The 15,504-nt window shown below is 41.1% G+C and overlaps 1 protein-coding gene across 9 annotated transcripts in view; it reads right to left on the bottom strand.

Moving 5' to 3' along the window:
* TNS3 (tensin 3) overlaps window positions 1-15,504 on the bottom strand; it is a 210,413-nt gene that overhangs the window by 96,962 nt on the left and 97,947 nt on the right. For 8 of the 9 annotated variants that reach the window (XM_052697646.1, XM_052697647.1, XM_052697648.1 and 5 more), the window contains 3 exons: window positions 15,333-15,374; window positions 7,455-7,504; window positions 3,189-3,369 (listed from right to left, as the gene is read on the bottom strand). In XM_052697646.1, coding sequence (XP_052553606.1) covers window positions 3,189-3,369; window positions 7,455-7,504; window positions 15,333-15,374 — 273 coding nt within the window. Of the gene's footprint in view, window positions 1-3,188; window positions 3,370-7,450; window positions 7,505-15,332; window positions 15,375-15,504 lie in introns of all 9 variants that reach the window. The other variant, XM_052697650.1, reaches the window with a different exon arrangement.

Genomic DNA, 15,504 nt, shown 5'->3' with positions numbered 1-15,504 from the left:
TCAGGACACTATGGAGGTGGAGATCCTTCTACATTTTTACTTCAGTGTTTACTGGCCCTCAGAAATCCCAGACTCCAGAGGAAGGATGAATTCCTCTTGGTTTACACCTTCCAGGTGTAAAGCATAGTTTCTCTTCTGATTGTCTCCACAGGTTTAGGAGGACGTGGTTGGGTTGTTTATCAATCTTATTAAGTTGTACCTTAAGCCCATATGAGATCATTCCACATTTGCCTGCAAGGAACTCTCACAGGCCCTGACTGCAGAATCCTCAGATGGAGGGAGGTTTGTCTTCAGACTTGTACTTCCTGAGGATGGATTCCTTTTTCCATATTGCTCTAGTATTGTGCTTTGATCTTAGGCACTTGGTTTCTCTGACGTTGACCACTAATTGAGCGGCCTGTTGAATTGTGGCCTCAGAAACCACCAAAGGATTTAAGATCAGTAAGTGTCCCACAGTGATAGGGAGAAGCTTGCCATGGAATTAAGTCTCTCATCTCAATGGTCAGTACTGGGACTGGTCTTGTTCAATATCTTCAATCAGTGACCTGGATGAAGGGACAGAGTCCACCCTCAGCAAGTTTGCTGATTATGCAAAGCTGGGAGAAGAGGCTGATACACCAGATGGCTGTACTCCCATTCAGCGAGACCTGGACAGGCTGAAGAGTTGGGTGGGGAGAAACCTTGTGATGTTCAACAAGGACAAATACAGGGTCCTACCATCTGGAGAGGAATAAGTGCATGCATCAGTATAGGTTAGGGGCCGACCTGTTGGAAAGGAGCTCTGCTCTCAGGAAAAAGACCTAAAAGTCCTAGTGGGTAACAGGTTGACCATGAGCCAGCAGGGTGCCCTAGTGGCCAAGAACTCCAACTGTATCCCAGGTGTATTAAAAAAAGAGTGTGGCCAGCAAATCAACAAAGGTGATCTACCCCCCTGCTCTGACCTGATGAGAACACAACTGGAACACTGTGTCCTGTTCTGGGCTACGTGCACTGAAACAAGAGAGGGATCTTCTAGAAAGAGTCCAACAGATGGCCACAGAGATGATTAGGGGCCTCGAGCATCTCTCCTGTATGAAGAAAGGCTGAGAGATCTCATACTCCTGAGTCTGGAGAAGGATAGGAGAGGATGTCATTAATGTTTACAGATATCTCAAGTGTGGAAGTCAAATTGATGGAGGCAGATCTTCTTTATGGCATGCAGCAATAGAACAAGAGGCAAGGGGCAAGAGTTGGACCACAGAAAGTTCCATGCAAACACGAGGAAGAACTTCTTTACTGCAAGAGTGACAGAACACTGAACAGGTTGCCCGGAGAGGTAGAAGTCTCATTTTTTGCAGATTTCAAGACCTGTCAGAACAACTTCCTACTGTGAAACCTACTGCAGAGAATCTATTTCAGCAGAGGGGCTGGACTTGATGCATCTCCAAAGGTCCCTTCCAACCCCTCCTATTCTGTGATTCTGTAAAAACTGCAGTGTAGCCAATGTATTTTTTCTTCTTACAAATAGTAGAAGTGGGTTTGGAGCTCATTTTCCTTTTACAGAATAACTGATTATTAATTTAGTCTGCAGTATTTACCATCTGGTTCTTAATAACTTGGACATAAATAGGTCACTGCTCACAAACTTCTCAGTATGCTCCTACATACATATGACTAACTAGCTTCCTCTTCCTCTTTCCTCTTTCTGTCTGTGAGCCACAGCAGCAACAATTAACAGATAAATAAATCTGGCGGAGTACAGCAAAACAAGAAATTACAAATACTGATATATGTTATGTTTTCTGCTAGCTGAAGCCCTGATCAAGTGAAAGCTATTCTAATCGGCTTTAGTAGAACTTCTCAATTGCAGGGTTTCTGTTGTTGTTTGTGGTTGCTTTGTGTGGTTTTGGTTTGGGTTTTTTTTCCCCTGCTACTACACACATGCCTCTCAAACAAACTGAAGGCATCTTTGAAACATGAGAAACAACAGATACAGTATAAAAATTAGCTCTCCAGCTCTACAACTTGGCTATAATTTGCTTGGCTATTCTGAGAATTTGTAAAAACCTAGTTAACAATTAAACTTTCTTTCGACCAATCTAGCAGAATGCCAAAGTACTGCCTATAATATACAAATATTTTTAATAAATTGTAATATAAATATAAAATACAAAAAAATAAGCAGATTGTAGTCCCACTGAGAGAAAGGGCATCTTCTCATCCTAAAAAAAGACTTACAATACAAACATCAAGATTTTATAATACTAACAGGTATAACTACTCCAGGTGTATCTTCAGGAAAATAGCTGGCTCACAATGCATCTATGTCACCCAGTTTCTGAGCAAAAGACTGCATATCTAAATAAGTAGGTAGAATTACACTACAAACTTAACTTTTACAATAAGTTTATGCTACTGAAGCTGTGAATTTGATTCTAGTAACTTACATGCCATGATTAAAATACAATTAATAGGAGAAGAAAAATGACTAAAATCCTGGCCTTGTTTAAAATACATGTTCTCAAAACAAGCAAGTATAATACATGTATTTTAGGTTATAAATGTATTAGGCAGAAAACAGTGTATGAAAGTAAGTTCAGATCATCATCCAAAATAATACTCTGCATGCAGAGCTCCTCTGAGATTTGCTCACAGCCTAATTTTGTACAGAAAAAGAAATAGCAGGAAGAAAATCAAGTTAATGAGAAAAAGCTAGACAGAACATTGTATACTTGACAAATACAGTAACCCTAATTTTCTTTGTTACAGTTTGACAACACACACAAGCAGAGACAGCCCAAGCACCATCACCAGAGACCATGAGATGCCTAAGCCAAGTACCCAGATTTACCTGATTGCTTAAAAAAAAAAAAAGCATTCCACACACTGCAGCATATGGATCTTTTAAAAGTATGCTTTGGACAAGTCAGTGCAATTGTTCTACAGCATTTGATTACCTACTATACAAACAGTGACTGCAAGGGATTACAGTGACACTGTTTTTAATATCTGTCTTACCTAATAGCTTAAAACATTACCAAAAATCCAGTTCTGGCTTACAAAACTCTAAAGGTTTCTATGATTCTATGACAGGTGGACCAACAACATTTTAGGTAAGTGATTTATAGTTTATAGCAGTACTCATGACCCTACAAGTGGTCTTCCTGCAAGACAGAAGAAGATGCAGCACAAAAAACTGATACACATACCAGGTAATTATTCCCATGTTTGGATTTGAGCATTCGTGTTACATCTTGTAGGTTGTGCAGGTAAGTTTCCTCAGAACTGTCAGCAGGGAAGGATACAGCAATGATCCGTTCTGTGATGTAAGTGAGGTCAAGTTCATAGCCTTCCTCCATAATGTGATCAAAGTCTGCACTTTGGCACTTTCTGTGAAGAAATTAAATGAGTCAGTTCAGAACAAAGCAGCAGAGGACAGATAGTATATTAATGAGAAGAATCGCAACTTGGACTCATACCATCAGCATCTGATGTTTTTCAGAATTTACACTGAAAATAAAAGATTACTGAATACTATAAAGCTCAAATTCTTCAGTATGTAAATGAAGTAGCCAAATACCAGAGTTCTTCACATTAAAAATATAATGGAAAAAAACCTCTGCAATCAATAACATAGAAAAGCAATACAGTTAACGCAAGCAATTTTTATAAACTCCAGCACAAAAAAAAGTAGGAGTTGAAAAACAAACAAAAACAAAAAGCCCACAGTATACAAACATGATTGCATATATCTCTCCTTCTATAGAATTCTACAAATGCTTTCTGAACTGGTAGATTTACTGGTTGTCTATAAAACACTGCAGACAGACTCCATCTGTCCTCGGTACTAGGGAAAGTTATGGAGCAAATCATCTTGGATGAGACTGCACAGCATGTGCGTGGTGTCCAGGGGATCTGGCCCAGCCAGCACAGGTTCGTGAAAGGCAGGTTGTGCTTGACCAACCTCATCTCCTTCTATGACTGGGTGACCAGTCTGGTAGATGAGGGAAGGGCTGTTGATGCAGTCTTCCTAGACTTCAGCAGAGCCTTTGACACGGTCCCACACAGTATTCTCCTGGGGAAACTGGCTGCCAGTGGCCTGAACAGGTACACTCAGCGGGTCGTGGTGAACAGAGTTAAGTCCAGCTGGCGACCTGTTTCAAGTGGTGTCCCCCAGGGCTCAGTGCTGGGGCCATCTTGTTTAATATCTTTACTGATGAGCTAGATGAGGGGATTGAGTGCACGGTCAGTAAGTTTGCAGATGACACCAAGCTGGGACGTGGTGTGGATCTGCCTGAGGGCAGGGTGGCCCTGCAGAGGGATTTAGATAAGTTGGATTGCTGGGCTGAGGTGAATGGGATGAGGTTCAACAAGGTGAAGTGTCGGGTCCTGCACTTTGGGCACAACAACCCCATGCCGCGTTATAGGCTTAGGGATGAGTGGCTGGATGAGTGTGAAGAAAGAAGGTTGGTTGATGCTCGACTGAACATGAGCCGACAGTGTGCCCAGGTGGCCAAGAGGGCCAACGGCATCCTGGCCTGCATTAGAAATGGTGTGGCCAGCAGGAGCAGGGGGGTGAGCATCCCCTGTACTCAGCTCTGGTGAGGCTGAAAGATGTTGAGGTCCTGGAGCGTGTGCAGAGAAGGGCAACGAAACTGGTGAGAGGTCTGGAGCACAAGTCTTACGAGGAGCAGCTGAGGGAGCTGAGATTGTTCAGTCTGGAGAATAGGAGGCTCAGGGGAGACCTCACTGCAATCTGCAACTTCCTGAAGGGAGGTTGTGGTGAAGAGGGATTTGGCCTCTTCTCCCAGGCAACGAGCAGGACACGGGGTAATGGCCCCAAGTTTTATCAGAGGAGGTTTAGATTAGACATAAGGAAGAACTTCTTCTCTCAGAGAGTGGTCAGGCACTGGAATGGCTGCCCAGGGAGGTGGTAGAGTCGCCGTCCCCGGCAGTGTTCAAGAGGCGTCTGGATGACGTGCTGCGTGATGTGGTTTAGTGCCTGCGGTGGCAATAGTGATGAGGAGATAGTTGGACTGGATGATCTTATAGGTCGTTTCCAACCTTGTGATCCTATGATTCTATGATCTTGAAATCTGCTCTGAGTAACAATTGGTGGTGGATCTAAAACTAGCCCCCAAACTGTAACACACTCTAATCTAATGCAATTAATCTCACAGCGTTAGTCAGTCTGCTACTTTTCCAGGTTGAGTGTGAAAACAGGCACCTTACCTGATCCTTCTTAATGGAATAATCAGAAAATGACAGTCATAAATTAGGTTTGAATGGGGAAGGGAATAAAAATGGACCTGCTATGATGAGCTTAGGAGCAGCACTCCAGAGTCAGGGGTGAGACCAATAGCCCAGATGAAGTGCATCTACACTAACGCACACATGGGCAATGAACAAGAGGAGTTCAAAGTCATGGTGCAACAGGAGAACTATGACTCAACTGCCATCACTGAAACATGGTGGAATCATTCTCAGGATTGGGGTGCTGCAATGGAGGGCTATAAGCTCTTTAGAAGAGATAGGCAAGGAAAGAGGGGCAGTGGTGTGGCTCTCCATGTCAGAGAGCGTGTCAACTGAATAGAGCTCAATACTGGAAACTATAACATAGAGTCATTATGGGTAAGGGTAAAGGAAAGGCCAACAAAGCTGAAACTCACAATGACTCGACTGACATCCTAGTAGGAGTTTGTTATAGACCACTCAACCAGGACAAAGAGACAACACGTTCTTTCTATAGGCAGCTTGCAGAAGTCACGTCAGTAGTGCTGGTTCTTGTGAGGGAGTTCAACTCACTCAGCATCTGCTGGAAATACAGCACAGAGAAAGCAGTCTAGGAAGTTCTTGGTGTGCACAGAAGAGGACTTCCTGATACAGATGGTAAGAGAGCCTACTAGAGAAACACTCTGTTAGATCTGCTGTCTACAGAGAAGGAATGGTCGGAGATGCTGTGGCTGGAAGCTGTCTTGGGCATAGCGACTATAAAATTAGGGTCAGAAAAAATGGTACCCTGGAATTCTGGAGACTACACTTCTGTTTAGAACAGGTAAGAGAATCCCTTGGGAGTCAGTCCTGAAAGGCAAAGAGGTAGAGGATGGCTGAACACTGTTCAAGAAGAAATCTTAAAGGCACGGGAACAGGCTATCCCCATGTGCCATAAGATGAGTGGTGGGGAAGACAACTGGCCTGGCAGAACAGGGAGCTTTTGCTGAGACTTAGGAAAAAAAAAAAAAAAAAAGAGTATATGATTTTTGGAAGAAGAGTCAGGCAACCTGGGAGGAGTATAAGGATGCCATTAGGATATGCTGAGGGAGAATTATAAAGCAGAAGGCTAGCAAGAACTTCATCTGGCCACCACTGTTAAAGACAAGAAAAAAACGTTTTTACAAATATATTAACAGCAAGAGGGGAGCCAAGGAGAATCTCCTGTGTTTATTGGATGCAGCAAGGAAAACTGTCACTGGGGACAAAGAAAAGTCTGTGGTTCTCAATACCTCCTTTATTTCCATCTTTAACAGTTACGCCACTTATTCCCAGGGTGCTCAGCCCCTTGAGCTGGAACACTAGGACAGGGAGCAGAATATCCACAACTTAGGAGGAATCAGCTAGCTGATACTCCAACTGGGCTGTCACATGTCCATGGGGATGGACAGAATCCACCCAAAGGTACTGAGGGAGCTGGCAGAGGTGACTGCTAAACCACTTTCCATCATTTATCAGCAATTTAAGTCAACTGGGGACAAAAATGGACCTGGGGGTCCTAGCTGACAGCCAACTGAACATGAGCCCGCAACATGCCCAGGTGACCACGAAGGTCAATGCTGTCCTGGCTTGTATCAGAAACAGTGTAGTCAGAAGGACTTGAAACTAGTAAGGCCACTCCATAAGTATTGCGTTCAGTTTTGGGTCCCTGACTACAAGAAAGACACTGAGGCTCTAGAGCATGACCAGAGAAGGGTAACAAACCTGGTTAAGGGTCTGGAACACAAGTCTTATGAAGAGAGGCTGAGGGAACTGGGATTGTTTAGTCTGGAGAAGAGGAGGCTTAGAAGATCTTATCTCTCTCTATAAGTGCCTGAAAAGATGCTGTAGCGAAGCGGGGATCAGCCTCTTTTTCCAAGTAACTAGAGTAGAACAAGAGGGAATGGCCTCACACTGCACCAGGGGTGTTTGGATATTAGGAGAAAAAATTCTCAGAAAGAGTGCTGAGATACTGGAAAGGGCTGCCCAAGGAGGTGGTGGAGGTGGTTTAATGTCTTTCCAATCTTAATGATCCTATGAAAAGGCAAAAGTAAGCTCTTCATGTATGCCCAGTTCTTTTCTCAGAGGACTGTAAAAATGTTCTTTGCATAGCAGAATATGTCTTGCAGAAGACTGTTCTTAAAAATCTACACCACAAATAACAAAAGCTAAAACATGACAGCAATATGTGACATTATCACACCAAATATTAAAGAAATACCTACTGTGATCCTTTGTCACAACTGAAAGAGTTCTTCAAAACACTGCAGGAATTCTGGAACAAATAAAATAGATCAATACAGTCACTTTCTTGTTGTGTTTTTACGTCCATGTTAACCCAACTTTATTATGATCTTACTGTGGAAAATTATAACAATAATAGAAAGCAACATTTTCTTAAGTTTTAACCACAATTGTAAACAGTGTGAGCTTATGACCAGTTTATGTCCAGCTCTTCATGCAGAACATATCTGGAGTCACTACTGTCAGAACATACTGGTTGTGTAACACAGTTAAAGTCTTGTGTGCTTTCCATGGTAACTCTGCACTACGATGAGAACAGACGTTCAGTGGATTTCTGAGAAACTGGAGCTTGTATTTCAGTATAAACCCATTAAGCTGCTATTGTGAAAATACTAGAAAACATACTCAATTTATTCCACTATTGGTACTGCAAGTCTGAGCGGAAGAAACAGAATAAATGATTTTGCTTTGTGAGAATTTACTGTGCCATTTCTGTAATCTCTTTTCTTCAGTAACAGCAAACATGTATTAGAGTGCCATAATTTTCTCCCACATGAACCTTATTAATAGCATTTCTCTAATTAAATTTTGGCTGTCTCAGAATTAAGTATTAATGTGATAGTCACCTAAGCTCCCTTTGCACATGATGGAGAGAAATGAAGACACCCAGAGGGACAGGATTGCTTATATAGTATAATTTTTAGGGAAAAAAAAAAGATAGCTGTTGCTGCACTAGCATTAAATAAAAGCAGAGAAGATATTTAACATGTAGACATCTTTTTATACAGAAAATCAGAAATTCATTTTAATATCAAACATCAGTAACTTCATTAGGAGAAAGACTTCATTATCTTCCTGCCCTGAATTTATATTTAGTACACAGAAGAATGCACAGACAAGATTACACACAGGAAGTGTAAAAGCTGGAACACTAATAAACTACCTATTTTGGCTACACGTACTATGTATTTCCAAACCAAGTGACTTCTGCCAGGCTTTAAAACTTTCTACTCAATGGTATAAAGCAAGGACACAGCCAAGCACATGACTAGCATGTCCCCTCCCAGAATTTCTGGGTGTCAGCTGTTTCTTTCGGTTCTAAACAAGTGCATCTGATGGCATAAGGTTCACCTCACTGAAGTGCTTGGTTCCAGTTCCACAAGTTCCTCATAAGTAGAACTGCAAAAAACAGGAAAATTTTGTGGTATTTTCAGCTGCTTTTTACTCAATCCTTTCTTAGGATCTCGAAGACTGCAGGTAATACTCCATGGGTGCTACAGTAAGTAAATAACTATAATAAGTTTTTACAGCATTCCTCACAAAAGGAAACTCTGTAATCTGTACAGAACAGAAAGGCACAGAGAAGACCATGCATAAAGGGAAAATCATCCCCATCCATGGGCAGCCATTTAAGACAGCAACTGCAGGCTGGTACTCCCCAGAAATGGATGATTTTGAAGAAAATCTTGTGAAACTAGACCTGATTTTCATTTAGTGCTGAGATATAACAGGGAACAAAAAATAATGGCTCACAATGGGCTGTTTAATTACACTGTGATAACAAAATTGCAGTAGTAATTAGAATACATCCAGTGGAAACTGTACTTTTCTAGTTGCCAATAGGATAGAATACCCAGATACTGTTCTTCCTTTGAGTTTCTCACACAGCTCTTTTCTCCTGTTTCAAGGAAATTGCCTGGCAATGCAAACAGTATATCAGACACCTGAGAGGCAGATTTCTGAATGCAGATAACTTTAATTTACCTACAAACTCACTGTTAAGGATTTTTAGGTATTTAGACACCCAGATAAAATCCAATTATATAAAAAATATCCCTAAGTAACAAAAGAGAGTTATTTGGCCATATTAATTTAGCTACAGTCTTTCCACAAAAGCCAGGGGTGAAGCAATTGCTTTTCAAGTGACAACTGTCTTCTCTCTAGATACAGAATCATATCACTGAGCAACAGTTTCAGTGGGTCCTGTCTCATTGCCCTTTCCCTGTGAAAACTCAAGTCACGCAGTTCTTTCTTTTCACAGCCTTCTTACTGATCCTTTTATCCTTTTGGCTCCAATTCGTTGTTCTACCCACTTCCGAGCACTGCAGAAAAAACAGGACAATGAACTACACCAATCATTCAGGTGTTTCATGATGATGACTCCTACTGAAACAGCTAAAAAAAAAAAAAAAGCTGCAGTAAAACGTAAGCTTCTATTTCTTGGATGAGAACCAAAATTTGCATAATCTTTTGGTGCCTGTTTTTAGATTGATTTCTAATGTGATAAGGAAAAAATGTGCACTGTGAATATAAATGTCTTTGTGTTACTGTATATCTATTTTTACAGAAAATATTAAAATATATAAATAAAACTGCTTTGGAGTTGACTCTCCAGAACTTTTATCATCACTTCTACTACAAGTTGCTATTTGTTTAGTAGCACTCTCTGTTTTCGTTCTGTACACTGAACCTGTAAAAATAGCTCTCTGCTCCCTGGTGTATAATAACAGTAAAAGCAAAGAAAGACGTGCCCCCTGCAAGGATGGAGAAAGGACAATCCAAGCAACTACTGACCCACCACCTTTCCTCACCTCTGTGCTAGGGAAGATCATGGATCATGTCCTCCTGGAAGCTATGCACATGAAAAATGGGAGGCAGACCAAGTTCTGCCTGACCAACAACAGCGGCCTACTATGATGGTGTAACTGTGTCACCGGACAAGGGAAGAGCCACTGCTATCACTTATCTGGACTTCAGTAAGGCCTCTGACACAGTCCCCCCACAATATCCTTCTCTCCAAATTGAAAAGACATTGATTCAACAGGTGGACTAGTTCAGTGGATGAGGAACAGGCTGAGAGATTGTGCCCAAAGAATGGTGGGAAAAGGCTCTACGTTCTGACAGTTCAGTGGTGATGTCTCTCAGGGGTCAGCACTGGGATACTCTTCAATATTTTCATCACTGACATAACAGTGGAATTAAATACACCCTCACCTCTGGGATGCCACACAGAGAGATTTAGACAGGTTTGACCAAAGGGCCCAGAAGAACCTCACGAGGTTCAACAAATCCAAGAGCAAGGTCTTGTACTTCGGTTGCGGCAACCCCCATTATTAAGCTGGGGATGAAAGGGCGGAGCATAGCTCTGCCAATTAGAAACTAGGGGTACTGGTGGATGGGAAGCTGAACATGAGCCAGCAATGTTTCCTTGCAGCTCAAAAATACAGCCACAACCTGCGCTGCCTCAACAGCAGCATGGCCAGCAGGTCAAGAGAGGCGATCCTGCTCCTCTACTCTAAATTAGTGAGACCCCACCTGGAGTACTGCATCCATGTGTTGAGTCCTCAGTAAAGGAGAGCAATGAACCTGCTGCAGCCTGTCCTGACAAGGGCTATAAAAATGATCGAAGGGATGGAACATCTCTCCTGCGAGGCTGTTCAGACTGGAGATAAGAAGGTTCCAGAGAGACCTGATAGCAGCCTGTCAAGATCTAAAGTGCAGCTGTAAGAAAGAAGGGACAGATTCTGATTCTTTGATACAGTTAAGGGGGAATAGTTTTAAACTGTAAGAGGGAAGATTCAAACTGGATATAAGAAAAACATTTTTTACAATAAAGTTAGTGAAGCACTGGAGCAGTTTGTCCAGAGGTGACGGATGCCCTGTCCTGGGAACATTCAAGTTCACACTGCACCAGGCTCTGAGCAACTTGATCTAGCTGTAGTTGTCCCAGTTCATTGCAAGAGAGTTGTACTAAAAGACTTGTAAAGCTCCTTTCCAACTCAATTCTATAATTTGATGAAGTAACAGTGACTACAGAAATTACAAATCCCAGCTTGATGTCGTCCTGGTAAGACCAGCCTGACCTCCAGTTGCTAGCAAAGCTGCTTCCATGATTCTTCCCTAAAAAATATCACCAAGACAGGCCAGGCTGTCCTGTACAAGTGAACTGTAGGGCTCTGTCGTTTAGTTCTGGGGCACTTACATTAGGGGATTCATCTGCCAATCTGATTGGGACAGCAAAAAATCAAGCAAGGCAGAAAGATCATTTTCCAACTCACTTAGACTCAGAAGAGCACCTATGCCCAAACCTTAAAAGCTTCTTAGACATCTGGGTGTTCAACCCACTTCCTCTTTGCCTCTTTAAATAACTGAAGTTTGTAATTAAGAAAAGGCCCGTAACAGTTTTATTCTACTAAGGGTCCTTAAACAAGAATACTGAATGTGCTCAAAGTCCATACTTAAGAATGGAATATAGTTAATGCTTAGTTAAGCAAAGAAATTCACCAACACTTCAACACTGTCATTAAGGGAAGCAGATAAGCAGATCAGAAGAAAGCTAGCAATCACATGGTGTTTACTCCATCTCCGAGGCAGTGTGACACTGGAAGTACAGAAAAAGCCATTCTTGTTCCACTGAAAATGCATTCAGGGATTATTATTTTTTTAAATAAAGACAGACCATGTTGCTATTTCAATCATCTCTCCTCAGATTAATATAAAGCTGCAGCAAAGATGACTTTTATACAATTTGTAAGAAATCTTTTCACTTGCATACAAATGGTGGAAGAGATAGCAGAAAGGACAGTAAAGCTACTGTGAAAGCCTTATCCAGCTAGATTCTTTCTAAACAGAACAAAGTCCCCAGGAAAGTAAAAGCCCAAGTAGCATGATGAGCTTTGCATATTGCTACCATCCCTTTTCCGTATGTAAACTTCTACCTAAGGCACAGCTCTTACCTTACAGCTGCTTCACACAGCTCCCTAGAAGAGCAGAGTTGCACTGGAAAACTTACTGTGTCTGTATTGAAGTGTTATCATATTAAGGATTATGTAAGGAATTTAAACTAAAACAACATACATGCACTACCTGTGGTTGCAGTACAGTTTCATAACCACTTCAAAGATCTGAATGAGTTTTCTGATGAATACTACCCACAGGCAATTAAACTAAGCACAGAAGATGCAGTAAGACACAAAAACATCCACATTAATTCACACCAAATGCATTAAGGAAGAGCTCTGTACAAGTCCTGTACAGCATTACTTTGTAACACCTAACCAGAAATTCCGGTGTGTATAAACTTGATTTCCTCACTCTGTAAAAAAAACAGTGATGTCCACAGTGGAAAGAAAATAATGTGGTGGCAAAAAGGAAGACTTCAGAAGAAGATCCCTTTAGTTTCTGTCTGACTTAGTTGAAGATGCAAACTGAAACAAACTTTCATCCCAGATTTAGCCCCTTACTAAGAGGTACTACATGTACTGATGCACTTCATTCTTGGAAAGAAAGAAACAAAACCAAAACTTAAAATAAGAAGCCTCATTTATTTGGTTCTAATATGTTCACATTAAAATGCAATAAAATGTCGGTTCTGACACTGTATAGAACTCAAGCAAATTCTCTATGTGGATGATTGCACAGTTTTCATGCAAACCAACAGCGGTTGATGTGAGAAACATTCTTTTTTAGCCACATCGGTGGGTGAAAGTAATAGTTTTTCCTCTCCTGGACCAAACATTATAGAACAAGATGGAAAGGAGATGGAAGAAGAGAGAAGAAATCCCAGAGCAAAAAATATATATATATTCAGCCACGTTAAATCAATCTCTTCCAATTTTGTTAAGAAAACAAAAGGAGAACAAGAGTATATGATGGTTTCACACTAAGCTCCACCACACTTCTCTTTCGATCCCCCTCCTCAAAACATCACAAGGAGAACATATGATGAATAAAGGCTCAAAGGTTGAGGTAAGGACAGGGAGATCACTCACCAATTACCATCACAGACAAGAAAGACTTTGCATGGGGAGATTAATGCAATTTATTGCCAAATAATAACAGACTAGACTATAGACTGGAACAGTGAGGACTCAAAACAATTTGAAACACCTTCCTTCATCATCCATCTATTCTACCTCCTTCAAGCGGTGCAAGGGAACAGGGAATGGAAACTGCTGTCAGTCCGTAACACTTCAGCTCTGCTATTCCTTCATCTTTACTCTCATCCACTGCTCCATCGTGGGATCCATCCCACGGGATGCTGTCCCTCCCAAACAGATCCAATGGGGGCTTCCCACAGTTCTTCAAGAACTGCTGCAATGTGGGTTTGTATCACAGGCCCATCCTTCAGGAGCAGACTGACAGGTCTGAGACTTCCTGCTCCACCACATGCTCCTCTCTATTGGCTGCAGCTCTAGGGCCTGATCCTGGCTCATCCAGGCAGTAGCTACATCTAGCCCTACTGTCTGTAGACACCACTTTCTTATGAATCCCACAGTCTTCCAGCTTTATACATCCCCTGTTTTCCCAAACAAGGATAGTCATTCCTAGAGCATTAGTTGGTAACTGTCTTCTCTTCTCCTACAACCTGCTCACATGCATCCACGTTCTGAGTACCAGTCTGTGGGAAGTAGCTAGTAAGTATTTCAGGCACTGTATCAATAGAGCAATATTAACCAGTGCAAAATACACTAGATGAGAATGAGAATGCACAGCTGAAAAAAATGCCAACAGCCTACCAGTAAGACTGTCTTCTAAGTTGCTGGCTGTGCATGAGCTATAGAAAAAAGAAAAAAATCCCTGAAAGAAGATGCATCTCGGTTTGTCTAATAAGTTATCAGTATAAAGAGAAAAGTCTCCAGCTCTTTCAGATGTAACAGAAGAAAACTAAAAGTTCTCAATTAACAGAAAATTGTCTGTAATTATCTTCCTCGCAGTAAGTTCACTAGAAATCTGTGGGCACTATTATAGATGCAACTAAAGAGATGGCCTGAGTTGTAGAAAAAACATCACTGCTACCCAAGAAAACAAAACTGTACCCCTAATAAAGAAACCTCTGTGAAAGCCTCCTGCCTATATACATATGCAGCCAAGGATCAGAACTCTTAACATTCTGCAACTGACACCAGAAGCTGCAATGCTGAACTACAGACAACAGTGGAAAACAAAAGCAACGTACACAAGACACATCATGAAACAGATGTTCATTTACTGCAATAGAGCTGTTCTGAATGGAATAATGAATTGGTGAAGACCATGCTTTCAAGTCTTTCCTTCTGCTTCTTTTAAATGTCAATTTCATCTTTACAGAGGTGAATCTCAAATACCTGCACCACAGAGTTAACTATACATATCTCCCACAACTTATTTCAGCATCAAAGAAACTTGACATCTCTAATGAAATGACAAAGGATCCCAAACATTCTTTTGTTCTTTCCTTGCTTTACTTATTTCAGAGACTGTGATAAAAGCATATTTATAAGTGCTATCAGTATGGAAACATGCAATACTTCCCATTTGCAGAAATTTCTACATCACTTAGCAGATCAAAATCTACTGCACTAAATGCATTTACTACTACTTGTACCATTAACGCTACAGCAGCAATGATAACAAAGAGCTGGGAAGGGATACTTCATTTGTTTTGTGAGTAACTCGGCACACTTGGACAAATTAAGGCAAAAGGATGGCATACTGACCACAACACAAAAACTTACACTTTTCTTGCTAAAAAAAAAACCTGTCTGGTATATCTTTGTCCTTTGAATGCAATCAGTCTACAAAGATTTTAATATTTCTCTTTAATTCTCCACTACTTGACTTCAAAATAAGGAACAGAGTCCATTTCACTGTATCTGGACAAAAGGGAGGGGAATGGGAAGGAGGGCACGACACTGAGCAGCTAGGAATCCTAATCAAATACAATTTCACACAGTGCAGAAACCAAAGTTTGAGCACTGAAAAAGGCTATCAAAGACTTTGTGAGGATGTAATAAAAATGAACAACCACAGAAAAGACTATAAGTAAATAAATCAGGCCAAGTAAAGGAAAAATAAATAAATAAAATGCAATTACTTACGGTTCTGGTTACATGATTTTCAAAGGCTTCCAAGTTATTTGCCTGCAAATGAGAAAAACAAACTTCATTTTTCCAGCTAATGTAAACACATGCTAAGAAAGTCCATCCAGTGTATTCAAACAACAAATGAAACGATGTGTTCAGAAGTACACATATGTTCTACAGTATTAAT

This window comes from Tympanuchus pallidicinctus, unplaced genomic scaffold, assembly GCF_026119805.1.
Source record: "Tympanuchus pallidicinctus isolate F22 unplaced genomic scaffold, pur_lepc_1.0 scaffold31, whole genome shotgun sequence".
NCBI lineage: Eukaryota > Metazoa > Chordata > Aves > Galliformes > Phasianidae > Tympanuchus > Tympanuchus pallidicinctus.
The sequence above is the reverse complement of the archived record's forward strand: the minus strand, read 5'-3'. Positions and strand labels throughout refer to the sequence as shown.